This window comes from Carassius auratus, unplaced genomic scaffold (genome assembly GCF_003368295.1).
Source record: "Carassius auratus strain Wakin unplaced genomic scaffold, ASM336829v1 scaf_tig00027223, whole genome shotgun sequence".
Classification (NCBI taxonomy): Eukaryota; Metazoa; Chordata; class Actinopteri; order Cypriniformes; family Cyprinidae; genus Carassius; species Carassius auratus.
In genome coordinates, this window is record NW_020525574.1 from 282,932 (window position 1) to 310,523 (window position 27,592).

A 27,592-nucleotide genomic window follows, 5' to 3' on the forward strand; every position below is an offset into this window, starting at 1 on the left:
TCAGATTATATGTAAACGTTTGGGTTTGCTGTGTGAGGGCCATAAAAAGGAATTCCATGTCAAATGTGTGTTTTTCACTCGATGGAAAGAGTTTCTCTTTCAGACGAAATAGACCCCTTTTTTAAAGATAATAATTTAGCTGTCAGAATCTCAGCGGATGCACAGCAAGACTCCACTTTGCTGAGCACTAATGGAAAATCCATTCCGTTTGTTTCGGAGAAATCCCTAAATATGTTTGAATTGTGTTAACTAATTTGTCGTCTTTATATCTTTCCAATTCTCTCTACACATAATGAGGAGTGCGGCTGAATCCTAATGATTCATGTTTAGACTGAAATGACAGCCTATGTATGTTTACTTGAGGCGGTTGGAAATTAATCATGTGTTTCCCTCATTGGATGGTATCAGAAACAGAGAAAAGAGCGTTTGTTCCTCATATTTGCTTACAGGATAGTTGAAGATTAAAATACTATGAATAACTGTTTTGCTTGAGCTGCCAATGAGAGGAACATCTAATACAAGTGCGCCATCGTCTGGTAAGTGTGTGTGATTTACATAATACTCACAATTCTCTTACACTTTTGTCCGAAAATAAATATTTCCTTCGAAAGGAAAGTAATTTGAAACTTGTTTATTTTGAAATTTAGGTACTGCTACTTCCATAAATAATATTCAAAGCCAAGAATCTCAAACCAATCTATTGGATTTTTCACAATTTAAATATTATTCACAGTCATTAAAATCCTTAACACTCATTTTCAGTCCAGTTTGTAGTATTGTCCATTGTTTCCTCCCAGCATCTGCTCAACCTTCTCCAGTAACTTCACCACATCAGATTCACGGTTTCCATTGTTAAGCACATGGCATCTGTTGCCACACTTTCGGACCAGCCGCTCCAGGTCGCTGTTCCTCTTCACATGCTGCTGGACGCTCTCTCCTAATGTTTCCCCCCAGGTGAACAGAATAATAGTGTGCCTCCATGAGGCTTTTCCTATTGCAGACATGGTGCGTTCCACTGCTTGTCTGTACTGACCAGTGAAGGACACGTATGCGGGAATCACCAGGATGAAGGCGTGTGGTCCAGGTTGACACACAGAGATACTTTGAGAGAGGTGTTTTTGAAAGGTGTTTTTACTGTCAGATCCAGATCTCCATTTCAGGCCCTGAGGCTCTGTGATAGTGAGCTGTCTGCCGGATAACTCTCCCCTCCAAGGGTTGCTTCTATCTGCATCAGGCCCCACTATAGTGCATCTCGCTGGGTGACGGGACGACCATGCGTCTCCTAAAAGCATCAGCCTTAGCTCAGACACAGGCCGGGGTGTATGTAAAGTAGGTTGGATAATGGTGCTTGAAGATTCGAAGAAGTCTTCTTCACTTTCGCCATCTGAGTTGTCACTTTCACCGTCTTCTTCTTGTTGCTTGGCCTCCAGTGATTGTTTAACCATTTGGTTCTTTACCGATCCGTTGTTTGCACGGTTTATAGCATCCAACTCCATTTGCTCTTCACTTCTTGTGTCTTTTGCGTCACATGTGCCACCATCTACTCCTGCTTCTTGATTCATTCGATGGAAGTCTTTGACTTCAATTAGATTTCCGTTAAATTCAGCGCTGTTTGTCAATCGCTGAGACCCTGAGAAAGACTCTTTGTTTAACCATTTGAGCTCTGTGTTATACAAATACTTCTCCCATTTCTCAAGTTCCTCTCGCTTTCTTTTCACCTTGTCTCGTTCATTATTTAGCTCCAGCATTTTGCTTTCCAGTTGGTTTTGACGTTCCTCAAGCTCTTTCTCTCTTCCATCTAGTGTTGTTTTCAGGAGCTCTAGCGTTTGTGTTTTGTCCTCTACATCGCTTGCTTTCTTTTTCAGATCTAATTCTTGGTTCTGCAAAAGTGTGTGTTTTTCCGTCATGCTATTATCTCTCATAGCGAGCTCTGATTCCCGTTGACGCAGCTCTGTTTCTCTGGTATCTAGAGAACGTTCTCTGTCTTTCGAAACTTCCTGCTGTTTCTTCAGACCGCTCAACATGTCTTCATGCTTTTGTTCCCTATTTTGCATGACTTGCTGCCTTTTCTCCAAATAGATTTCCTCACTCTTAAACTTCTGCTCTCTTTGACAAAGAGCTTCTTCGCCTTTTATCAGCTCTTGCTCCCTTTTTCCTAATGCTTCTCTAATGCTCTGGAGCTCCATGTTTTGTGCATCAAACGCAGCTGTCTGGTTTTGCTGCTGATTTTCCATATCTTGATATTGCTCAATCAGCCTTTGACCTTTGAGTTCGAGGTCCTGCTCCCTCTGCACAAGTTCTAGCTCCTTTACCTGCAGTCCATTTATTTTTTGCAGAAGATCATGTTCCTTATTACTCAACTCGGCTTGACATTTCTCCACATTGTGTTTGCTGTTCTCAAATTCCTCTGTGATCTTTGAAAGCTCTTGGGATTTCACCTCCCACATCTGCTCTCGTTTATTAAGCTCATTTTCTCTAGTTTCCAGATTCACTCTGAGCATCTCCAAAGATTGTTGTTCTTCCTTAAGCCTGTGTTGCTCTTTAACAAAATTTTCCTCTGTTTCCTGCAGCTCATGTTCTCTTCTCTCCATCTGCTGTCTGAGATTTTCCAGATTTTTCTCCTGCTTTTCAGTCCGATCTTTTATTTCCTTTTCCCTGGTCTCCAATATCTTCTCCATTGCTTGTAGCTCATCCTTTTTACATTTTATCTGCTGTTCCTGTGCCTTTAAATGTTCCTCTCTACCCATAAGCTCTTCTGCTCTTTTTTCGATCTCCTCTCTCATGTGCATCAGATCTGCAGCCAGACGTTTGTTACTCTGACTCTCGTTTTCTAGATTCTTCTCCTCTTCTTTTATCTTGTACATTTGGTCTTCCAAATCCTGTTCTCGTCTATGCACTTCATCCTCTCTAGTTAACAAATCTTGTTTGCTTTTCGCTAATTTCTCTTCCTTCTTTTCTACCTCCCTCTCTCTGCTGTGAAGCTCCTGTTCTCTCTCTATCTCTTTCATCTCATGCTCTTCATGCCTTTCTCTTAGCCTTTTCTCGTAATATGCCTTCATGTCTTGCAGATCGCTCTCTTTCTCCTTTTCCTTCTCTTCCAGCAGCTGTTTGAACTCATCTATCTTTTGTTCTATCGCTCTAATTTCTTTCGTCTGCTTCTCAGAGTGCTTAACTGAAGTCTGAAGCTCTCTCTCGTAGCCCTCACATTTGCGCTTCAGCTCTTCTAATTCATTTCCCAGTCCAGCGTTCATGTTTTGTAGGACATTGTTTCGTTCTTCCTCGTCCCTGATCTGTTGTCTCAGCTCATCTGAGCGTCTTTCTGTTTCCTCATGCTGTTTGTTTAAGTTTTCCATTTCTTCAGCCATCATCGTATCCTTTCTTTTGTAGGCCTCTAACTCTTCCTCTAGATGTTTCAGTTGGGCAGCAGCTTCTTCAGTATTTGCTCGAATGATGTTTTCCAGTTTTTCTATTTCTCTTCTGTGTTTTTCACTGATGTTTTGCAGCTGTGTGTCCATTTCTCTGTCCTTCTCCAAGTCTTTTTGATTTAATTTGGTGATGTCATCCTCTTTTGTTTGTAGTTGCTTCTCTAAATGGTTTAGTTTAGCTGCACTTTCCTCAACATGTGCTTTAATACTCTCGCTTAACTTTTCAACCTCTTTCTGTTTTTCGCTAATGTTTTCACGCATTGTGTTCATTTCTCTGTCTTTGTCCAGGTCTCTTGCTCTTAATTGGACGATTTCATTTTCTTTTCTTTTGAATTCTTCCTCTAAATGCCTCAGTTGTGCAGCACTTTCTTCAATTTTCGACAGCATGCTGTTTTTTAATGTTTCAGCGTCCTGCTGTTGGCCAATGATATTTTTCTTAAGTGTGTGAATTTCTGTGTCTTTCTCCAGCTCTCTTTGTCTTAATTTGATTATTTCCTCTTCTTTTATTTTCAGCTCTTCCTCTAAATGCTTGAGTTTAGCAGCACTTTCTTGGATATGTGCCTCAATATCATCTCTTAACTTTTCAGTGTCTTTCTGGTTTTTGCTAATGTTTTGTCTAAGCATGTCAATCTCTCGTTCTTTCTCCTGGTCTCTTTGTCTTAATTTTTCATTTTCCTCTTCTCTTATTTTCAGCTCTTCCTCTAAATGCTTGAGTTTAGCAGCACTTTCTTGGATATGTGCCTCAGTATCGTCTCTTAACTTTTCAGTGTCTTTCTGTTTTTTGCTAATGTTTTGTCTAAGCATGTCAATCTCTCGTTCTTTCTCCTGCTCTCTTTGTCTTAATTTTTCATTTTCCTCTTCTTTTGCCTTCAGTTCTTCCAGATGAAGTTTTAGTTGAGCTGCACTTTCCTCAATACTGTCTTTTAACTTTTCAATATCAGTTTGTTTTTCGCTAATGTTTCGCTTTGTCGCTTTGTCTTTCTCCAAGTCTCTCTGTATTAATCTGTCTATTTCATCTTCTTTTGTTTTCAACTCTTTCTTCAAAACTTGAAGTTCAGCTGCATATTTTTCAGTATTTGCCTGGACGGTGTCTTGTAACCTTTTTATATCCCTCTGTTTTTCTGTAATGTTTAGCTTCAGTGACTCTATTTCTTGCTCTTTTTGCTGATCCCTTTTACTTAATATGACTATTTCATCATCTTTTTGCTGAAGTTTCTTTTGTGTTTCAGTTTTTTGATGTAGCTCCTTTTCTTTCTCTCTCATCGTTCGCTTTATTTCCTCATCTTTCCCAACGAGTTTCTCAATGAGGGTGTTGTATTTTTCCACAGTTTCTCTATGCATTTCTCTCTCTGCTTCTGTGGTTTTCACTTGCTCCTGATAGGACATCCGTAGCTGCTCCATCTCTTTGGTCATCATCTCTATCACCTCTCTCAGCTTGTCCATCTCTTTCTCTCTCTTCTCAACTTGTTCACTGAATCTCTGGCTTTGCTCTGTTTCTCTGCTCTCAGCGTTCAGTTTCACCTTCTCGATTTCTCTTAAAATGTTTTCAGTTTCACTGTCCTTTTCTTTCAGTTTCTGCTCCATCTCTTGCTTTTGCCAAACAGCCTCTTCTTCATACCTGCGTCGTGATGCATCCATCTCTTTCTGAGTTTCTTCCACCTTTCCTCTCATCCTATCATTCTCTATCTCCGCTTCCGCCAGCTTGCTTTGAAGTTCGTTCATCTCATCCAAGTGTGCAGTTTGAACCTCAGCCTCTCTCTCTTTCCGTTCTTGCTCTTTCATGGCACCCGTGCGCTCCATTTCCAGCAGTTTCATCTGAAGTTCATCCACTTTTTCTTTAAGTTCTTCCCCCTCTCGCTCTCGTTCCTCTAATCTCATCAGCAGTTGCTCTTTCTCTTTCAGTCCCTGATGGAGAGTCACCATGACTTTGTTCATTTCAGCAGTCAGCTCTTGTAACTCTCGCTCCTTGTCTTCGGTCAACCACGCCATCCTCTCTTCCAGCTCGCCCATCATGCTTCTCCTGTCATCTTCGCCTCGGTACGGCGTCTCTTCCCTCTCTGCCTTCCCGGGAGATTGCACTTTGTCTTTTTTGCGTCTGTCGAAAAACCACCGAATGCTCCTGACCTCTCGTTCCTTCATCTTCTTCAGTTCCTCTTCCTGCCGTTGGAGCTTATCGCTAAACTCCTTGACTTTCAGCTGGAATTTCTCATTCTTTTGTCTTCCTAACTCTTGGATCTCATGCACTAGCGGCGAGAATGCCTCGCAGCGATTTCCAGCCACCATCTTCTCGATCTTCTCCAGAAGTTCCGTTATCTGTGTTTTGGAATTGCGTGATTCCAAACAAGAGTTGCTGCTGATGACGTGGAATCTGTTTGAACATCGTTCCACCAACCAACGGAGATCCTTTCCTCCTCCTTGGATGTGCTGCTCGATGGTGACTCCCTCTCGTAGCTGGTCACCCCTCGTGAACAGAAGAAGTGTATGTCTCCAAACTGCCTCTCCCAAGAGCTCCAAATGCTCTCGCACCACCTGTGCTTGGATGATGGCATCCACTCTCAATGCCAGCAGAAATACATGAGGTCCGGGAGGACACAGTGTCACGCTCAGTCCGATCTCTCGCTTCACTCTCTCTGGAGTTAATCCCTCCGGTCCGCCCTCCCATCCAGGCACATCCACCACTGTCACCAGCCGGTTAGAAACCTCCGTCTGCTGTCTCGAACACTCCTCGGTGGCCTCTCTGCTTTGAAAGTATCCCGGTCCTCCAAGGATGGCGTTCCCGGCTGAGCTTTTTCCCGTCTCCCTCTCTCCCAGGAGAACCAGTCTCAGCTCTGGGAGACGCCTCGAACCTCTGGAGAACAGATTCTTCTCATCTAGGTCTTCAGTTTGTGGATTATCGTCTAGCAGAGACAGAGAAGAAACAATACAAAAAATTAATAAATAAATGAAGCTTTTATAGTTGTAAATAATAACTTTTGTTGAAATATCATTTAGATTCAGTATTATAAGTTTTTTTTTTTAGTACGACTGTTGTCTACATCACTTTTTAATGATTTATTATTTATTAAGATCTTGCAATATTGCAAATGAATGCATTCAGAGCACACATAAAAGTTACATAATTTCAATTTATGTTTTTCAGTTAACAACAATTTTATTCAGAGATTTGTTTTGACTGACATATTTAAGTATTTATGTATGACCCGAATGTAGGTTAGAATTTTTGTGTAGTGTTAACCTTAAATGGCTTGTAGTGTTTTTGTTAATTGTATGACTTTTATTATTAACTCTGTTTAAAACAATAAATGTAGCCTTGCTGCTGAATTAATGAATGAATTAATAAATGAAAAAAATAAACATGAGAAAAAAACAGTGCATTTTCATCTTGCAAGTCTTTTGCAAGTATTTACATAATTTTGTGAGTTTGTAATTATATGAAAAAGTCCTTTATTAACAGTTTTGTGTTTGTGTGTGTGTGTGTTTCACAGAAGAAAAAAAATGATGAATGTGCAAACTTGGAGCAACATGAGGTACGTAAATCATGACTTGGAAAATTATTTCTGGGTGATGACTTTTTTTTTCTGCCCTGCACTCAACCAAAGCTTTCAAAATGATTAATGTTTATTGAAATGGCAATGTTCAACCTCACAACCTGAAAATGCAGTTGTTTCAATAAATGTAAGGGATTCTGAAAGTTACAGTTTTTATCAACTGCTTACACAAAATCTTAACTTTTCACACAGTTTCTGAAAGCTGACACTGAAACAGCAGAAGCACACACCAAATCTGCAAAACCATATGCTAATTTCTGCCTTTGACTCAGTTTTCAATGTCATAAGACACTTTTTCAAAACACAACAAACAAATGCAAATGTTTGCTTTTGAGAAGTGTTTGTTATATTTTTTATATGCAGATGTGAGGCATTATGCAGTTTTTGTGTGCAATTCTTTGATTCGTGTGTAAAGTTTTGAAAAAAGAGGCAAAACTTTTAAAATATGTGTAAGCAGTTGAAAAAATAAATAAATAAAGCATTGTGCATAACTTCCACCAGGATTCTCATGATTAGGAAATGTTAAATTGTTGTTTACAAAGGCTGGAAAAGTCATGAAAATTAATAAAAGTAATTTCTAAAGTGAATATACATTTTTGTAGCTATGCTCTGCTCTAATATAAAATTCATTGCTGTCAGAAGTGTAGGAGTTGGAAACTTGTCATTTTGTTCAGTGTCCTTTCTCAAGAGACATTTATGCAAGAACCTGAAACTCACAGTTAGAAAATAGTTCTGACTTCTGCAAATACATTTACACAATACTATCAGATACAAGATTGTCCGTGCTGCATTAAATGCATTTTAAAGTCACGCTCTTGTCTTATTTTCCAGTACAGTTATATAAACATCCTTTAATCAAGATACATGGCACTGTTGAAAAATGAGGTTGTTACCCCACTGGCCATTATGTTTTTTTTTAAGCATAAATTGAGTTTATTTGAATAAATTTTTAGGCTTAAAAGCTTACGTCACTTTGCTTCTCACGTAAATGTATCTTGATTGAACCTTCATCCTCTGTCCGAGTCATTGAGACTTTATATTAAAGAGCCACACAGATGGGAAATCAAAAATTACATGTATTAGAGTGTATGATGTAGCTGTCCATCAGTGTAAACAATGTGCAAAGTAATTAAACCAAAAAGTACACGATTTATAAAGTTATTGGCTTCTAAAGTAAGGAGTCGTCTCTGAATCGCTGAAACGAGTCGTTATAGATTTCAAATCTTTTGCCCATCTCTATGTACGTCACTAGAAACACTTTGCATAATAATCTCCGCCCACCGTCTTGGGAGAAATGGAACTCCGACCTGCCCCACCCCCCCACACAGACGCTCTGGTTGTTGTGAGAGCATCATGTCGAGGAGACCGTTTGTTTTATTTTCACTGCCAAAGAATGAAGATCAGAAGAACCAATGGCTAAAATTCATTTTCACCACAATACCAGAGCAGTACAACAAATCCCTTTTGTTGTGTTCACAACATTTCACTGATGACTGCTTTTCTAATCTCGGTGAGTATACAGCGGGATTTTCAAAGCGTTTGGCCATAAAAGATGGTTCATTACCAACTTTATTTAGAACAACGAGCATCTCCGAATCACAACGCGAAGTATGATTATGAAGTTATGTGTCTGTTTTCTCCCGAGCGTCTTATCAGTATGTGTGCTGCCTGCAGCCTTTGTCTCTGCTGATCGTCATGTACAAACACGTCATTAAAATGAAGTGTAACTCTGTGAATACTCAACGAAGAGACATGAGAGAGATATCTATAGAAAGCTTGACATGTCTACTTTAAAACTAAACAAGTGCTGCTAACAGATATTCTGTGATAAAGTAATCCATATGAAAACAACGCGATGTCTGTTTTTCATGTCTCCCTTCATTATATCTAATGTGACCACGCCCCCGCGCTGAACGCGCTATTCAGATTCAAACTGAAGCGCGCGGCTTGATTACACCCACACAGAAGAAAAAGCAGCGAGACTGTTCCAAGTTTTTTATTTTACTGTTTGCTTCGCGGTGAGAGGAATAAGACATAATTCACCCCAAACAGATGCTAACGCTTAGTTTACCGTGGAGGTGTGTGCGGAACAACCAATCAAAACTATGTTAGTTGACCAATCAGAACACAGTATGCTACCGAAACGTGTGGTTCAAGGAAAATGAATCTTTTGAACAGCTTCGCGCGAACCGTTTGGGGATCTGTGAGAATTGAGGTAATTTTAAAATGATATTTTGACAAAATGACAATGTTTTTTAACCTTGGATGGATTTAAACCTAATGTACAGGACTTATAAACAGTGATAGGAAGCTTAGAATTTTCATCTCACTGGCTCTTTAATATTATATACATTAATAAAAACATTAAGGAAGAACAACACTTTTCACAGTGTACTCACTCATCAGCATGGCTCTGATGGTTCCTCTGTGCGTCTGCGCCTCCATCAGCCTCTGTTTCTTCCTCCTCTCTCGAGCCCTGCGTTTGCTCTCCACCTCCAGCTCCAGAAGCAGCAGATCCGTCTCATAATGCCTCCCTCTTCTCTCCTCCACCAGCTCCTCCATCTTCCTCATCAGCTCCCTCACCTGTGATCCATCATCAGCACGCCGCTTGTTCTCCAGTACGTGGAACCGGTTCCCGCACCGTTCCAGGAGCGTCTGGAAGGCCTTGCCGCCGTTTCGAATCCTCTGTTCGATGGAAAGGGAGCCCAGTTCGTCCCCTCGTGTGAACAGCACCAGCGTGTGATCCCACACCGCTTTGCCCAGCAGTTCCAGATGCTCCTCGATCTGCCGATGGTAGTCGGCTGTCACTGAAGTACAGGATCGCACCACTAGAAGCACGGCGTGGGGACCTGGTGGACACAAGGACATGCTTCGCTTTGTTTCTCTCCTCACCCAACCAGGAGTCCCGTTCACTGAATAGTACCATTCCCAGCCTGGGGTGTCCACAACCGTAACACGCCTTCCTGCCACATCGCCTCGCCTCTTGACGCACTCCTCGGTCGGTTTGCCCGTCTCAAACCCTCCCGCCAGGCCTAGGATGGTGTTTTCCCGCTGAGCTTTTCCCTGCACCTTTGCGGCCTAGTAAAACCAAGCGAAGTTCAGGAAGTGAAGACAGCTGGTGACTCAAACTTCCTCCATTGGCCTCAACTGCCTGTGGCCTCTTGTCTGAGAGAGAAAGGTAATGTTTGGTTTTAATGCAAGGAGAAGAAAGTAATACTTTTATTCACCAAGGATGCATTAAATTGATCAAAAGTGAGAATGCACACTGTACACCCCCCTACATACAGGATGTCCGGGTCTACTGGACCACTGCTATTAGTGTGTGTGTGTGTGTGAGAGAGATAGACTGTGAGAGTGTGAGTGTAAGTGTGAGTTTTGTGTTTCTTCCCCTCCCGTTTCCGCACAAGGTTGTAACATGTCAATTCATAAATGTGATCTCACAAAGTTTAAAGGGGCAAATATTAACCATATATGCTGTTTATGTTGCTTGTAATTGGGATGAAGAAAACATCTGTTGAGTATTTTAACATACAGTTTTTGATTGTGTTGAATTAAAAACCACAATATGCAGCGGGTTCACCAGATCTACGGACAATGGCTGAGTAACAAAAATATGAACACCACACAAGGGTTAAGCAGCAAATTAGCATATTATAAATACTTCTGAAGGATCATGTGACGCTGAAGACTGGAGTAATGATGCTGAAAATTCAACTTTGCATCACTGAAATAAATTACATTTTGAAATATAGTTAAATAGAAAGCAGTTATTTTAAAATGTAATAATATTTCACAATATTGTTGTTTTTACTTTAAGATTTTTTATCTTATAAATTCAGCCCTGGTGAGCATAAAAAAGTATCTTTTAAAAACATTTTATCAACCCCAAACTGTACTGTACTTAGTCCATATATATACAAAATATAACATATCAAATGTTGAAAGTGAGACATTTTGAAATGTCATGCCAAATATTGCCTCATTTTGGATTTTATGAGAGCTACACATTCCAAAAGAGTTGGAACAAAAATTCCTTACATTTATATAGCGCTTTTCTAAGCACTCAAAGCGCTTACACCAGTGTGCAGCATCCACCTGGATGATGCGACGGCAGCCATATTGTGCCAGAACGCCCACCACACACCAGCTTACTGATGGAGAGGAGACAGAGTGATGAAGCCAATCAGCAGATATGGGGATTGTTAGGAGGCCATGATGGTCAGAGGCCAAAGGGTGAATTTAGCCAGGATGCCGAGGTCACACCTCTACTCTTTTCGAAAGACATCCTGGGATTTTTAATGACCACAGAGAGTCAGGACCTCGGTTTAACATCTCATCCGAAGGATGGAAAAGTTAAATGTACATATAAGGATCAGCTGGAGGACCATTTTGCAACTTATTAGGTCTACTGGCAACATGATTGGGTATAAAAAGAGCCTCTCAGAGGGCAGTGTCTCTCAGAAGTCAAGATGGGCAGAGGATCACCAATTCCTGCAATGCTGCGGCGAAAAATAGTGGAGCAATATCAGAAAGGAGTTTCTCAGAGAAAAAATGCAAAGAGTTTGAAGTTATCATCATCTACAGTGCATAATATCATCCAAAGATTCAGAGAATCTGGAACAATCTCTGTGTGTAAGGGTCAAGGCCAGAAAACCATACTGGATTTGCAGACTGTTATAAAAAGAAGAAGGGATGACACACAGTGGTAAACATGGCCTTGCCCAACTTTTTTGAGATGTTTTGATGCAATCAAATTTAAAATCAACTTATTTTTCCCTTAAAATTATACATTTTCTCAGTTTAAATATTTGATATGTCATCTATGTTGTATTCTGAATAAAATATTGAAATTTAAAAACTTCCACATCATTGCATTCTGTTTTAATTCCCAATTTGTACAGTGTCCCAACTTTTTTGGAGTCGGGTTTGTATATATAAATTGATCAATTGTGGATACACACACACACACACACACGGAGAGAGAGAGAGAGAGAGAGAGAGAGAGAGAGAGAGAGAGAGAGAGAGAGAGAGAGAGAGTAATATGAATGAAGTGTGGACATTTGTATCCCAAGATGTCATGTCTTTCTAGTGAGACAAGGCCTGGATTACTCCAAATTTGCCCCAAAAGGTATGTACAGACCTAAGCTATACTGAAAAATATCTGAATTTTATTGCATTGGATGACAAAATTTCAAAGCTATTGTCATTTATTTCAAGAACTATAGTACAAACAAACATTAAAACCTAAACATTTGATAAAAGCCTAGTATGAAATGCTGTAACAAGAGTAGTTTTGAAAATGAGGACAGTATTGTGATATTTTGTGTTGGTTTATTATTAGTGGTGATACAGGTCCTACAGCATTTTAGATATGTAGATACAAACACTTGCTTTGATATTTTGTCTAATGCAATTATTCAGACATGTTTCCACATTTGTGTGCATGTCCGTATATGTTACACATCTACTTGAATCATGATAATACATCTCTCACCCAAGAATGAGGGATCCTCTCTCTGCAATTCCATCTTTGTCTGTCTGTCTTCGTCTTCCTTGGTTCTTCTTTCTGAGCTATATTTTTGACATAGACATTGTTTTACACCTCAGTAACTTTCAAACGTAAGCGACTGACTTCCTACCGATGCATGGAGCAACAGTAGAGCGGAACAAAGCGCTGAACGTGGAAGCTTGATCACGTGACTAACCTGTGGTTTGCACAGGAAGCACCATCTACTGCTTGCATGGGTATAGCGGAAATCAAAGAGGAGCCTTGTGGTCACTGTTGCTCATGTCATATTTGCATTAACTTACTTGATGTCATTATTTGATGCTCAGGAAGGTTCATTTCTGTCAAATGCATCAGGGGTAGTATCTTGAACAGATAAAACACACACATGTATGACCTGCTAGTCCCACCAAACATTTTCATGAAAAGCCCATTTATAAGCTGTAGACTGTGTCCAACCTGTGTTATGCAACTAGATTTGACTTGCTTGTTAATCAGCTTTGACAAGCTCTCTTATTGTACCAAGGCATTACATCTTCTGCGCTAAAGTTCATGGTGAAAGAAAGTTGCCTGTTCTCCAGTGCTTCTGCTCAATCTAAAGGTGAGCTCATGCCTGTGACTCATACTCTCCCAAAGCATCCAAAGGGGTCCGAACATCATGTTTCCCCTTAGAAATTTTGGCAAAACAAGATGTTTCCATATAGAACGCCTGAAGCAATGACTCAAACTGCCCAGAAGATCTATAATGCCATGCAATAAATAGTCATTTAAGAGTGGAACAAATTGATTTCAGATAAATTAATATCTTATGCAACATCTTTTTCCTCTTGCAGTAAGGATGTTTACTGGAAAGTAATAATTGGACATTTTGTCTGTAATAACCTCTATCCCTAGATATTCTGCCTTACAAATACACTATGTAGAACATCTGTCAGGACTGGAATTGAGGAAAAAGTAGCTCATTCGAGTGAATGATGATTTGAGTGAATTTGACTGATTTGATAGCAGTTTTCATGGCGCCACAATGGCCCGTCACAGGCAGTTTTGAAAGTTGCTGTTTTGCTACATGCACGCTTTGTAAAACCAAAGAAACCTTGATGTCTGCATCCCTCAAAGCATGTCTTGAATCAGTGTCTTTATGCATATCATGGTTTTAAGAGATGTACAGAAAGTAAACAATCCATTAATCAGTTAAGCGTTATGGATTATATACTCAGATTTAGGCCAGAAGCAAAGGTTTAAAGTTAAAACATCTAATTGAAGGATTTATTTCATACAGAGATCCAGCTTTTGTCTTCACAAGATGTTGACTGATGGACTGGAGTGGTGTGGATTATTGTGATTTCTGTTTGGACTCTCATTCTGACGGCACCCATTCACTGCAGAGCATCTATTGATGAGCAAGTGATATAATGCTACAATTCTCCAAATCTGTTCTGAGTAAGGAACAAACTCATTTACAGGTCTGAGGGTGAGGCATTTTGGGGTGAACTATGCCTTTAAATCTGCTCTGGCCAGGGGGAAGAGAAGGACATGACACATTCCACACTTGTGTCTTTATTCGGTTACATTTCTGTTCACCACAAGCCATACAAACGCGGTAGTTTGCACTTCCACTCTAATATCACACATGCACACCCTGTGCTTTTATAGAGCTAATCTGCATAGACACACCCCCGTGTGATGCTGCTCTCACATACACAGTGTTATTCCAGCCCTATGTATAAATGAAGGCAGAAACTGTCCTGACGTTCTCCCAGACTCCAGGATCCAGTGTCTGCACACCAGGGCCACCTTTCTATCTCAAAATAAACCAGGTTAGTGCATCTTAACATGTTCAATAATATACAGTTCATACTGGAAGATGGAAATTCTCAACTATTGTTTAAAAGTTTTAAGTGCTCACCAAGGCAGCATTTATTTGATAAAAAATACAGAAATATTGTGAAATATTATTGCAATTTAAAATAACTGTTCTCTATTTGAAGATATATCAAAATTATATTTATTCTTGTGATGCGAAGCTGGATTTTCAGCATCATTCTTCCAGTCTTCAGTGTCACACGATCCATCAGTAATCCTTCTAATATGCTGATTTACTGCTCAAGAAACATTTATTATATTTATCAATGTTGAAAACATTCATGTTTTGGTGAAAACCGTTATACATTTTATTAATTTTTATTTGAAATAGACGTCTTTTGTAATGTTAAAGATGTCTTTGGATCAATTTAATGCACACTTGTCAAATAGAAGTATTAATTTCCTTGTGAAGAAAATCTTTCAGATATTAAAAAAAAAAAAAAAATGTAGCCTATATTTGCAATTATCCACTTACCTTAAACTTACATTTTGTGATAGTTGTATGTTCATGTGTATAAAATATATGCTCTTCACCAAAAATGTGTAAAGGGGGATCTGATAATTGCAAAGGACATGTTATTTTTTTTGTAAAGATAATGTATAACTGTTTGATTGTTGCAGTTATATTAAGTGACTGGTGTATTTAGTTTTAAGTGCAAATTTGAGTTTGCAGATGCATGTTTGTTGAACTAATTCTGTAAGTGTTTACATGCAGAGCCAATTTTCTGTGTAGTTTGCAAAACGTAACTATTTTAATATGTGCCACCATCTGTTTTATATCGATGCGGTAAACACAGAAAACTAAATCTTAATAGACTTTTTTTTTTTTTTTTTAAATCCATCTGGTTCGCCAGTGGTTAAGTGTGGAAAAGTGAGATCAGCAGTGTTTTTAAATGTGAACAGAGACCTCACTGTGTTCCTGAAGTTACTCACTGCTCCGGTGGGCCAAACATCTCCTCAAACTTCACACCTCATTCAAGGAGACGCCCTTTATGTAATCCATCACACAGGTGTTTGTGTGTGTCTGCGGTGAAACATTTTGCCAGCGTAAAAGCAGACATTGTGCAGCCTATCATAAAAATACGTTTTCCACATTTAAATGCCAGGAAATGCTATTGGATGGACATTTAGCCTGGATTTTAATTTGATCCGCTCCTGGAGTACTGAGATATCCAAAGAGGTGTTGTTTAAAAACCCACACTTTTCCCACATGTTTGTGTTCACAGATACACACACACACACACACACACACACACAGTCATTCTGGTTTTATTTATTTATGTATTTTTTTAATTAGTAATTTCAGCAATTTTAATAGTTTAATAAATCACAATTTTATGGATTTGACCATAAAGAAAAGACAAAGCTCTGAAGAATGACCAGGACAGAATAGCTGATGTTTCCACATCGGAATCTCCATATGGCAATAAATTAACAGAAGACAAAATCCTGCAATAAAACTTCAATACTACATCCTTAATGCAAAACAGATTCCTGTGTAGCAGCCAGTTTATAAAAATGCAGGCATGTGTAAACAAAATAATACTCTTTATGATGATAGACTGTACAGAATGTGTTGTGTGCATCATGATGTCTGTGTTGTTTCTGAAGCGCTGCAGTTTAAGTGGTCACCGCACCAGTACCTGTCATGGCTGATCAAGAGGCTCGAGAGACCCCGACCCCGACCCCTGCTGCCCCACCGGCCGCCCCACGCCCCAAACAAGTGTCCCACCGCGGGCGCTCCGCAGGAGCCAAAGTCAGCTCCAATCAACAGGAGGGGAAAGTGGAGGAGTTCGAGCCCTTCATGTTACTGCCCCGAGGACCACCACCGCTTAAGGGTGAGACAGAGAAAATGTGCACATTTTACCTTTTTATTTCATGTGGAAGATGATTTTTTTCTTAAGTATTAGCCATCATTACTAAATATTTACAGCCTTGCAAAATGGCAATAGAAATGTTTAGTTACTAACCATAAAGTGCTATTTTCTTTTTCAATCTTGTCATAGTATTTATATAGAATACATTTTGGAAGTATCTTTAATATTTGCTGTGCCTTTGTGTGATTTATAAAATGTAATTATGTAATTAAAAATATATATATATTCAAAAATGTTTTGAAGTTGAATATTTTTGCCGTAACTTTATTGCAATACAGCATATTATTTATAGCCTTTTATCTGTTTAAAACTGATCTCAGTTTATCCCAAATCAATGAACATATGTATATGTGAGTGTAAACTTAAAAAAAGAGAATATTGTAATAGAAGCTTAACTTCTAATACAGTATATATAGTTAATCGGTGCCGATTCCTGTGAGAGACCCATATGTTTAGGGTTTGCAACAGTTAAAGGAGTGGTTTTATTTACTGAATAATTTGCTAACTTGGTCTTATCTAGTCAAAAAGCTGGTACAAGCTTCCTGATCTCTCAAGACCATTTCCTCCATATTAACTGTCTCCACCAGAGAACACAGAGCTCTTGTCCCAGTGATAACATTTATTGCAGGAAACTGTAACTTGACTTTCGTGAATCCTGTCCCCTTCAAACCCCCAGAGATAAAGGGATGAGATGCATCCTGTGTGAGAGGGCTGTTCCTGTTGATTATTGATTGTAAACAGGTTGATTTACAGCCGAGCCTCTGATGCATTGACAGTCATGTTTCTGACCCTCAGAGTTTCTTGATATCTGGGATGTGAATGTTCTCAAGGGACCTCATGAGATGAATAAACAAGCGCACCACACGCACCTGTACTCCAGCGAACTCCTCATCGTGCGGCGCGCTCAGGAGTTTCAGATCAAGATCACCTTCGATCGACCCTACAAACCGGCCCAAGACAAGTTTGCGGTTGAGTTTGTCATAGGTGAGTCTCTTGTTCAGGTGAGCTTCAATGTGAGTTTCAAAGTGAATCATTTATGAGTTTAAATCTAGTACACGTCACTCAAATTGATAAACCAAATGTCTTTCGATGTTTTAGAGGCATACCACACACCATTTTTTTTCACCGCATGTTCCTTTTTTTAAAATTATCAGTTTCCCACTTTTTGCAATACTTAAAATGTATTTAAGGAGAAAAACTGTCCAGCACAGCAATAAATGTAATTCAGTGTGCATCTTCAGCATGTATTCGACACTTAAATTTCACAAGAGATGCCATTTATTCTGCCATCATCACTTTCCCTTCTCGTTGGCACACTTCCCTTTAGTGCACTTCTCATTTTCCTGATAATATTTACCACATCCAGCTGTGAATGCACATGCACATCTGGGCACTGATATTTAAGGAAACTGAGCACGCGATCTTAAGGATCTAAAGTTGTGTAAGGTGCTTTTTACTGGAAAAAGAGTTTACAAACGGACAAATACACACCATGTGAGTAATCCTACAGAACAGACTGTGTGGGGTCAGTATGATAACCATTTTTTATTTATTTATTCAAAGATGCATTAAGTTGATAAAAAAGTGACATGTACAATGCTTCTGAAGGTTTCTGTTCTTCTGAAACTTCTGTTCATCAACGAATGTTGAAAAACAAATAAGTCATGATTTCCACAAAAAATATTACAACACATAATGCTGCAAATCAGTATATCAGAATGATTTCGGAAGCATCATGTGACACTTAAGACTGGAGGAATGATGCTGAAAATGTAGCTTTGATCACAGTAATAAATTATATTTTGAAATATATTCAAATAGAAAACAATTATTTTAAACTGTATCAATATTTCACAACATTGCTGTGTTTTTCAGCAAATAAATGCAGCACTGGAGAGCAGAAGAGGCATCATACCAACCTACAATCATGATCTGTTAATGCTAAACCTTGCCTTGTGATCAGGTGTTGTTGTTGTTGTGCACTAGGGCCGAGTCCTCAGTACAGCAAGGGCACCTACATTCCCGTTTTCCCCACTGAGGAGCGTCAGAGTGTTTGGAGAGGCCGGATCGTAGAGACCAATGACAATGTCGTCACAATGGGCATCACAACCTCACCAGAGTGCATTGTAGGAAAATACATGCTATTCATCGGTGTGGTGACCCCCTACGGTATTCGCAGGACCAGGAGGGACCCGAAATCAGACATCTACATCCTCTTCAACCCGTGGTCACCAGGTCTGACGTTCCTTCCTTTCTAGGAGAAGCTATCACAATATATACACTATCTTAACATACGCATTCTCAGCATATCTCTTTAAATTGTGATGTGTTTTGAAAGCTGATCCTGTGTTCCTGGATGATGAGGAGGAGCGTGAAGAGTGTGTTATGAATGAGCTGGGCATCATCTATCATGGAGCGTATGACGATGTGTCTGAACGTGCATGGAACTACGGACAGGTGTGAGGAACTTACATCACAAAAATCACCAGCCGTTTAGAAATTGCTTGTAAATCTCACATTATACTGCATTATCACCAAATCTTTGATTCAGTTATTTTGTCAACTTGATTTTTCTTCTTCTTCTTCTTCTTCTTTTTTTCAGTTAGTATGCACCAATTTTTTTGAGTTAAAAACAAAACAAAAACACATTATTTGTGGATCATTTTGGCAGCGTTCACTCAAAAACATTGGTAAAAAAATGTTGTGGATTAATTAATGATTTATAATAAATTAAAGAATAATAATGTCAATGGTAATCTAAATGTAAAAAAGGAAAAATTAGCATGCAAAGTTGTTAAAATGGTAAAATACTGACCTATATACTGATAAACTAAAAAAAAAAATGTATATAGTGCATCCGTAATAATTAGAGCTAAAAGTCTATAATAAAATATTTACTAATAGAAAAATATTGCAAATTGCTTTTTTTTTTTTTTTTTTTTTAGTTTGAGTTTGGTGTCCTGGATGCCTGTCTGTTCATTATGGATAAAAGCAGATATGCCGCTGTCCAACCGTGGGGATGTCATTAAAGTGACCCGTGTCGCTTCAGCCATGGTGAGAAACTACGATAACTATTTCCAGAACTATTTTTATTTTAATTTTTTACCGTGTTATGAGGAACTGTGCTTCACTGTGCCAGACTGGGACTAAAAATGTTGTCACACTTTTATAGCAATGAACAATTTTAGATTGTTCAATGATAAATTAATCAAAAGTGAGGGTTAAAACTGTTTTATAATGTTACTGTTATTTTAAAATATTTCTATTTAAAATTAATTCTGTTCTTTAGAAGATTCCATTCATTGAGGAATGTTTCTCGAGCAGCAAATCAGTATATTAGAATGATTTCTGAAGATCATGTGACACTGAAGACTAGATTAATGTTTTGCATCACAGGAATAAATTATATTTAAAAAAATATTCACATAGAAAACTGTTATTTTAAATTGTTATAATGTTTCTTTTAAAAACTTTAAACAGTCTGACTGCACCCCAGCTTTGTCTTTGTCTGTTGTCTAAATGTGTGTACTTTAGAATTTTATGGTTAGAAAAAAAAAAAAAAAAAAAAAAAAATATATATATATATATATATATATATATATATATATATATATATATATATATATATATATATATATTTTTTTTTTTTTAATATAACTTTTGAATATCATGTTATTTGTGCACAAAGTTGAAGTGTTTAATACTAAAAACACACAGCTTATAAAAAAATTTCACATGATGTTATAGGATGTGTGCTATTATTGAAACCACATCTTTTTCAGCTTTCATAAACCTGTTGACTTCACCTCTGCCCTGTTTCCAAACAGCTGAACTCACGTGATGACGACGGCGTGTTGGTGGGGAACTGGAGTGGTGATTACACATACGGTGTCCCGCCGACGTCCTGGACCGGCAGCGTGGAGATCCTCCTGGACTACGCCGGCAGCAGGGGAACACCCGTCTGCTACGCCCAGTGCTGGGTCTACGCTGCTGTCTTCAACACCTGTGAGAAGCAGGACAGGGCATTCACATTCATCAACAGGATCCAAATCTGATTTGACTTCTCCTTCCCCACAGTCTTGCGATGTCTCGGGATCCCCGCCAGGGTCGTGACAAACTTCTTCTCTGCTCACGACAATGACGGAAACCTGAAGATGGACATCGTCCTGGACGAAAACGGAAAACTGGACCGGAACCGCACCAAGGACTCCATCTGGTTTGTGATGTTTTATGGAATCAGAAACATGAGGTCGTGATGTAAATTGTAAATTTTTTTAAAGAGCTGATTTTTATGCAGTGGATTACAGAATCTTGTTTCTGCCATGGGAAATAAATAAACAAATAACTAAACGCTATTCTGAGTTTGTATTTCACGATTCAAATTTCTTTGAAATTTCGACTCCTTATATCACAATTATATATTTTTCACAATTTATGTATGTTTATATTATTATGTCTCACGGTTCTAATTTTATATCCCACAATTCTGCCTTTATGTATATATAAAACAATTGTGGTCACAATTGTGAGACAGAAGGTCATAATTATCTTGTCTTAATTATTATTCTGTTGCTGGAACAAGCTTCCATTGAGGATGACTTGCTCTATCTTCATCTGTAGGAATTATCATTGCTGGAACGAGTGCTTCATGGCAAGGTCTGATCTGCCTCCTGGTTTCGGAGGATGGCAGGTTGTGGATGCTACTCCTCAGGAGACGAGTGATGGTAGGACACACACACACACACACACACACACACACACAGTATCTTTGTTGTTATCTGGTGTTAATGGGGCTGGTCTTCTGTCAGGTATGTTCAGGTGTGGACCTGCATCAGTAGCTGCTGTAAAACACGGCCAGATCTGCTACCCATTTGATGCCCCTTTTGTGTTTGCTGAGGTAAAAAAATCTTTTTTTTTTTTTTTTATATGATAGAAACATTAGAAAAAAGTATAGAAAAAAATACTTTTTTTCTGAATAATGCAGACAAGCAAAAGTAGTTATTTTTTGCATTATTTTATTCAAGGCCCAATCAGTAAAACTAAAGAAACAAATCCTTCAAATGATTTTCAGTGTGGCCCAATGAAACAAATGAGTGCCAAAATATACTCTAACATTAACATATGCTTTTTCAGGTGACGCATCAGTGAGATAAAACTTCAGAAAGTAGCAGAGGAAAGCTTAGAGATCCAGAACACATCCAAATGTCAGAGAAATTTAGAAAGTCAAAGAATATAGGATTGCAACCTTGAAAACTCATCATTGCAACCCAAAATCCCAAATTCACTCCAAACAAATCTGTCTAATTGTGCTGTGATTGTTTAGAAAGTTTAGAAAGTATAGATAGAGTAACAGAAAACATTCAGATGTTGACTACATTTCTTGCATTCGTTTAACAGTGCATTGAGTCTCTGAGGATTAAAGACTCAAATATGACAAAATCTGTGTAAATCTATTTTTTTCAGTTTCTAATTTCAGAGATAAATACATGTCTGTACATCTCGCTTATTATTTTTATTTCTACAGGTGAACAGTGACGTGATTTTTTATCGTAGACAAAAAGACGGCACTCTGGAAGTAGTGAAGGTGAATCAAACTCACGTGGGCCGCATGGTGCTGACCAAAGCCGTGCTGCACGATGGACGTCGAGACATCACTGATCAATACAAGTTCCCTGAAGGTGAGAGAAGTTGCTGTTGGACATAAAATGTAACAGAAATATCACACAACCAGGATCTGTTTTCATCTGAAACTGTTATTTACTCAGGGAGCCCAGAGGAGCGGCGTGTGCTGGAGAAGGCCGAGGAGTTCGGCTGTCAGCGAGAGAAAGCCTCTCTTCCTCAGGCCGATGTGGAGGTGGAGATCCCCAATCTAGATGTCCGTGTGGGAGACAATTTTGACGTGACACTGCAGTTTAAGAACAACAGCGATCACCGCCGCACTGCTGACGTCTACATCACTGGGACTGTGGTGTATTATACCGGAGTCCCGAGCGCAGAGGTGGTGTTTAAAACTCCCAAAGTCAAACTGGAGCCACTGCAGAGTGAGTCAGTGATGTAGGAGAGAGAGAGTAAAATATGATGTTGCTGCATCCTATATTCATGCATTAAATGCTCCCCCTGCTGGTGATGATAGGTGTGGACGAGAAGGTGTTGGTGAAAGGCGAGGACTACATGCATAAACTGGTGGAACAGGCAAACATCCACTTCATCGCTACAGGGAAGATTAAAGAGACGGGCCAGATCATTACAGCCATGAAAGTCATCACAATGCACAACCCCAAACTCATTGTGAAGGTCAGACTTTACTGTACCTCTCATTTAGTTGGTGGACTGAAAGTTGCTTTTATTAAGTGTCTGCCAGTTGAATGTAAATGAGTGTGCTGCCCTCTTCTGGTAGTGTTTGTGACATCTCTCTGCAGGTGACTGGCTCTCCAAGAGTGAGTGAGGAAATGTACGTGTCTGTTGAGTTCACCAACCAGTTTAAGTTCAGTCTGGAGAACGTGGATCTGCGTATGGAGGGTCCTGGGATTATGGCCCTCAAACGCAAGCAGTACAGGTGAACACTGTCAGACTAAAATGTTCGACAGTATAAAATATATGTAACATTTCTGTACTACTACTAATATTACTATTTAAGAGTTAAATGTGATATGAACGTGCTTTTTTGGTGAGATTCACCAATTATTTTGAATGCAGTTGCATTGGATAAAAGCATCTGTCAAATGCATGCATGTAAATCTGTTCTGCATGATTTCTGATGCATGTGTGATGTGTTTTCCAGTCTGATCGCTCCTGGCACCTCTATAACGTGGACGGAGACGTTCAGTCCCCGACAGGCCGTCTCTACTAAACTGATAGCCAGTCTGGACTGCGCTGCTCTCAGACAGGTGTATGGAGAGACTGAGCTCACCATCCAGCAATAAACATCTCAGAGAATAAAGCTGAGAAACAGACCGCTGGAGTCTTTGACCAAAGAGAAATACTACATAAACAGCATGTACTCTATAAACATACTGAAGCATGTAACCAGTGCATTATACTGATTTGTCAAAAATAATTACAGTTTATACTTTACCCTATCCATGTTTTCATGCATGTAATGATTCTTTGTCATATATTAAATAATCAACAAAATGTTTAATGGGTGGGTGTGGATGTGGTTTTTGTAGCGAAAATTGCATAACAAGTGTTGTACGTATTTTAAAAGATGAAAGCAAAGAAAGAGCGACAAAATACAATTGTTTTGACAATAGTTTAACTTTGGGTTTGCGTTTGAGTTTTGGCAATAAAAGATTCACTTCTGTCAGAAGTGTTTCATGGCCCATTTGCTGGAATAACATGATTTGAGCAGATTGAAGACACTCTTGAATCAAATGGCTCAACTGGTAAATGTTTCAATGTTTGGGTAGCTCAAGCTCCGCCCACTACTGTATACAGCTTTATTATTGGTGAGGGTTTTAAAAAATGCAAGTAATTTTAATTTTCAGTAGCTTCTGTGGTTTTTTGTATTGCTATATTTTAATCCACAATGTTATTGTGCCAATTATGAACAGGGTTCTTGTTATTATGTTATTACAGGGATAAAATATTTCTTTGAATTTAATGGATATTCATTTGCACTTCCATCAACCCAACAACGATAGCATCTCTAAGCATTTTCCTGAAATCATAGTCTTTTTCCTTATATGTCAAAAAATTCAGTCACTTTTTGGAAAACTTAGCAACTTTATGTGATCAGGATCAGAGGACAGAGATGGAAGACCAAACTCATCACTTTCAAGCTTCTTTTCTCACCTGTAAAGAGTAGGTTTGACAATGTTCTACTTTTGTTACACTAAAAAAAGAATTATGCTAAAAAAATTAAGTGGTTGCAAACAATTTATTTGAGCTACATTACAATAATGCTGAACATTAGTTAACTAAATTTAAATGAGTGCAACCACTTACCTTTAAAAAAAAACTTTTTGTATTTTGTGCAAAGTCTAAAATACTGACATTAAGTTCATGCTTAGTATGTTTAACGATGAGCCAGAGAGGTTCAGATCCATATGCAGATCTTTTGAGAAGAATGGTTAGACAGGCAATAATCACTAACGGCATCAGGTATAACCAGGATCAATAACAGAAACGAGCAGAATGTCGGGGCAGGCAGCAGAGAATCAGAGTCAGTAAAACAATCCAAAGGCCAGGTACAGCAGGAACAAACACAAGAAAAAAAAGCTCAGAAACATCAGGCTAAACAAGACTTCACAATGTGGCTGTGTGTGAGTGCTGCTTATATCTGTGTGTAAATGAGGTGCAGGTGTGGCAAGGAGATTAGCTGATGAATGAGGTGCAGGTGTGGCAAGGTGATAGTGATGCAGACGCTTATGGGATGTAGATTGGGTGTGGTCCAACAGATGAGAGGTGCTAGTGTCCAAGTGATATGGTGACATCTGGTGGTTAATGGGTGGAATGGTCCTGAGTGGAGTGCACTTGACTGTGCTCATGAAGATCGTTGGTGACTTGACTGTGCTCATGAGGATCAACTGTGACTTGACTTGGTTCCTAAAGATCAACTGTGACTTGACTTGGCTCCTGAAGATCAACTGTGACTTGACTTGGCTCCTGAAGATCAACTGTGACTTGTTTTGACTCATGAAGTTTAACTGTGGTTTTACTTGACTCATGGGTGCTAATGGTGACTTGACCTGACTCTGGACGATCAGCGGAGACTTGACCTGACTCTGGATGGTCAACGGTGATCTGACTAGACTCATGAAGTGTAACTGTTGTTTCCCTTGACTCTTGGGTGTTAGTGGTGACCTGACTTGACTCTGGAAAGTCGACGGGGACCTGACTTGACTCTGGAAAGTCGACGGGGACCAGACAGTATGTAGGTTTAATATATATTTTTTTTTGCATGTTCATTTGATTCAGAAGCTCCACTCTGAACTCTGGCTGGTCAGATGTTACAGATTTCAAGGTGACATCACTACTGTTCATTAATATTAATCTATTATTTTTCATATTACTGTAGATCAGATCATCTTCATTCTAGCTTTACACATTTAACTGTAGTGAAACTGAAAGTTACATGACAAGTGGCCAAGTATGGGAAGCAGTGTTATTTTTTTTTTCAGCGTTCGTCCTGGGATTAGTTGGTGGTGATATTTTACACGCCATGTTGTTGTGATTCCTGAATCCCTCTGGCTTTAGGTTTGTCAATATACTAACAGTGACAACAGAAATCTTTTTATGAAGAATACCATGACAGCAACTATTGACAACAAACTTCTATCGTTTTCTGAGAATGTCAACCTTTCTGATAACATCGTCTGTGTTCACAATGTTGATATGCTAGAGGCACTGGTTTGGGCACCTCAGAATGCAAAAGTTTCAGTTATGACTTATTGTTGGCTGACAATGTAAGACGAAGGACACTGTTTTTCACTATATAAACTGTACAATCAGTCATGTGATGTTAACATGGAATTTATTATTATTTTGAGAAACCTATTCAAGGTACATGACTGACAAACCCAATGCAAATATTTAAAATGAACTGCAGTGCAAATTTATAATCGAATAAGATTGCTCAATAGTGTCAACTTAAACATATTGCCATCAGCAAATGAGAATTCCTTTAAAATTAGAGAAGTGGATCAGGCAGTGGTACTGAAAGCTATTTCAGACCTGAATACTAATTTATCCAAAGACAACTAGACACAACTTTCCTCAAAAAATATTCTCAAATTATCATTCAACCTTTGACCTACATTATAAATCAGTCCCTCCAGAAAAACGCGATTATGCGATCGCGTGATTTAATGCATAATCAGCCAAGGGCCGCATATTTATGCGGGGGTCGCTTTTTTCAAATTCGCCGCACTTTCGCCGCATAAATTGCCGATTTCAGGAAGCAAAATATGCGGAGGTAGCATGATTTCATAATAATAATAATAATTTTCGTTGCAAAAAAAGTCACATATATCTTAGCAGAAAGTTGAAAAATGTTGCGTTTATTTCACACAAGTAAATCGCCATTATTTCCCAATGGGAACCTTATGAAGTGACGTAATTGCGCGACGTGAACATCATCTGTGAAGCCCGCAGTGAAACCAGGGTGAAGGACGCAAATCATTCTCAAAACAAAAATAAGCGCAAAAGACCGCACGAAGCAGTTACCCAGTGTGTTACATGACAGTGGGGGCAAATAATTTTGACAGAGGGATGAGGATGAGGATGGCTTATGATAGGCCAGTGTTAGAGGCTACGCAGTTAGTTTTCATTTTCACAGTGGACTGTTGTAGTTTCATTCAGAAGTTGATGCACCTCTACAGTTGTAAGATTGTACTTTTTTGTTACAGAATAGTACCAAAACCTTACAGTTGTAAGTATATTAGTAGTATGTAAAATAATTTATGTTGCAGTAAGATATTTCACTTTGCAATTCCTGTAAAACAGCATTTGTATATTTGTGTGTATATTTTATTTGTATTCATTTTTACAGAAGTTGTTGAATATTCCTTTTGTAAAGCTAGAGAACTTGTTTGACTCAATGTTTTGTAAGTTTGAGCCATGTGTTAATGAGGCCTAAGGTCTGAAATAAAACAGAATGAGAACTTAAATATTCTGTGATTTAGTATGCTTGCTTATCATAGGAAGTCATAAGAAATGACTCATTACAGTAAGGCAAAATCAAGGATATTTGCCCGCAACAATCACAAAAATAATCCGCGTTTTTCTGAAGGGACTGATAAATGTCTCGATTAAAACTGGAATATTTCCAGATGCGTGGAAAAAGGCACTGGTTAAACCCATCTTTAAGTCCGGGAATACCACAGACGTTAGTAACTATCGACCAAACATCTTTTGCCCAAAATGTTTTTTCTGTGAAAGGAGCCAATTTGTGGAACTGCCTTCCTACAAATATTAACTAAACTGTCCACCTTTAAAAAACTAACAAAAACCTGGTTCATAGAGCAGCAGCAGTGTGATATGAGATGTGTAGCTGGGTGTATGTGAGGTGTGCATCTGTGTGAGTTCGAGTGAATGTGTTTATTTATCTTTATTGGTGCTAACTGGTTTCTGGACATTTCATTGAATTCGCTGTAATTTTTATTTTTATTTTTTAATTTTTCTTTCTTCATTATCTTGACTGTTAAAAGCTCTTCTAGGGACAGGTGTTGGGAATTAGCCATGGCTATAAACACTGTGATACATGCATCAGATTGTTCTTTATGTAATAATCTATGTTTAATTTTGTATCTGTCCCTATTCAAATAAACAACAAATAAATAATAAATAAATAAATATGTTAATGATAAATAACAGTCATGCTTCATTTGCAGAGTTAAGTGGCATCCCTCTACTACAGCTGAAATAAGCTTT

At 38.7% G+C, this 27,592-nt stretch overlaps 2 protein-coding genes across 3 annotated transcripts; one reads left to right on the plus strand and one right to left on the minus strand.

Annotated features, from left to right (window-relative positions):
- Nucleotides 1-616: 616 nt before the first annotated feature.
- On the minus strand, nucleotides 617-12,653 carry LOC113079138 (trichohyalin-like). Of its 2 annotated transcripts, XM_026251343.1 has the most exons (4): nucleotides 12,468-12,653; nucleotides 9,373-10,138; nucleotides 4,281-6,322; nucleotides 617-4,100 (listed from the first exon to the last, which is right to left on the minus strand). In XM_026251343.1, exons 2-4 carry the CDS (start codon nucleotides 9,839-9,841, stop codon nucleotides 759-761), a joined length of 5,853 nt encoding a protein of 1,950 aa, XP_026107128.1. In that variant the 5' UTR covers nucleotides 9,842-10,138; nucleotides 12,468-12,653; the 3' UTR covers nucleotides 617-758. The 2 variants fall into 2 exon arrangements, with proteins under 2 accessions (XP_026107128.1, XP_026107127.1); XM_026251342.1 differs by having other exon boundaries at nucleotides 617-6,322.
- A 1,572-nt stretch (nucleotides 12,654-14,225) lies between these two features.
- Nucleotides 14,226-23,362, plus strand: LOC113079139 (coagulation factor XIII A chain-like). Its single transcript, XM_026251345.1, is given in 16 exon segments — nucleotides 14,226-14,296; nucleotides 15,954-16,180; nucleotides 17,015-17,203; nucleotides 18,206-18,454; nucleotides 18,558-18,676; nucleotides 19,165-19,206; nucleotides 19,208-19,273; nucleotides 20,047-20,224; nucleotides 20,297-20,435; nucleotides 20,840-20,943; nucleotides 21,028-21,116; nucleotides 21,744-21,897; nucleotides 21,985-22,260; nucleotides 22,353-22,513; nucleotides 22,639-22,775; nucleotides 23,001-23,362. Coding segments are annotated over 15 exon segments (2,235 nt in total). The 5' UTR covers nucleotides 14,226-14,296; nucleotides 15,954-15,990; the 3' UTR covers nucleotides 23,143-23,362.
- Nucleotides 23,363-27,592: the final 4,230 nt, after the last annotated feature.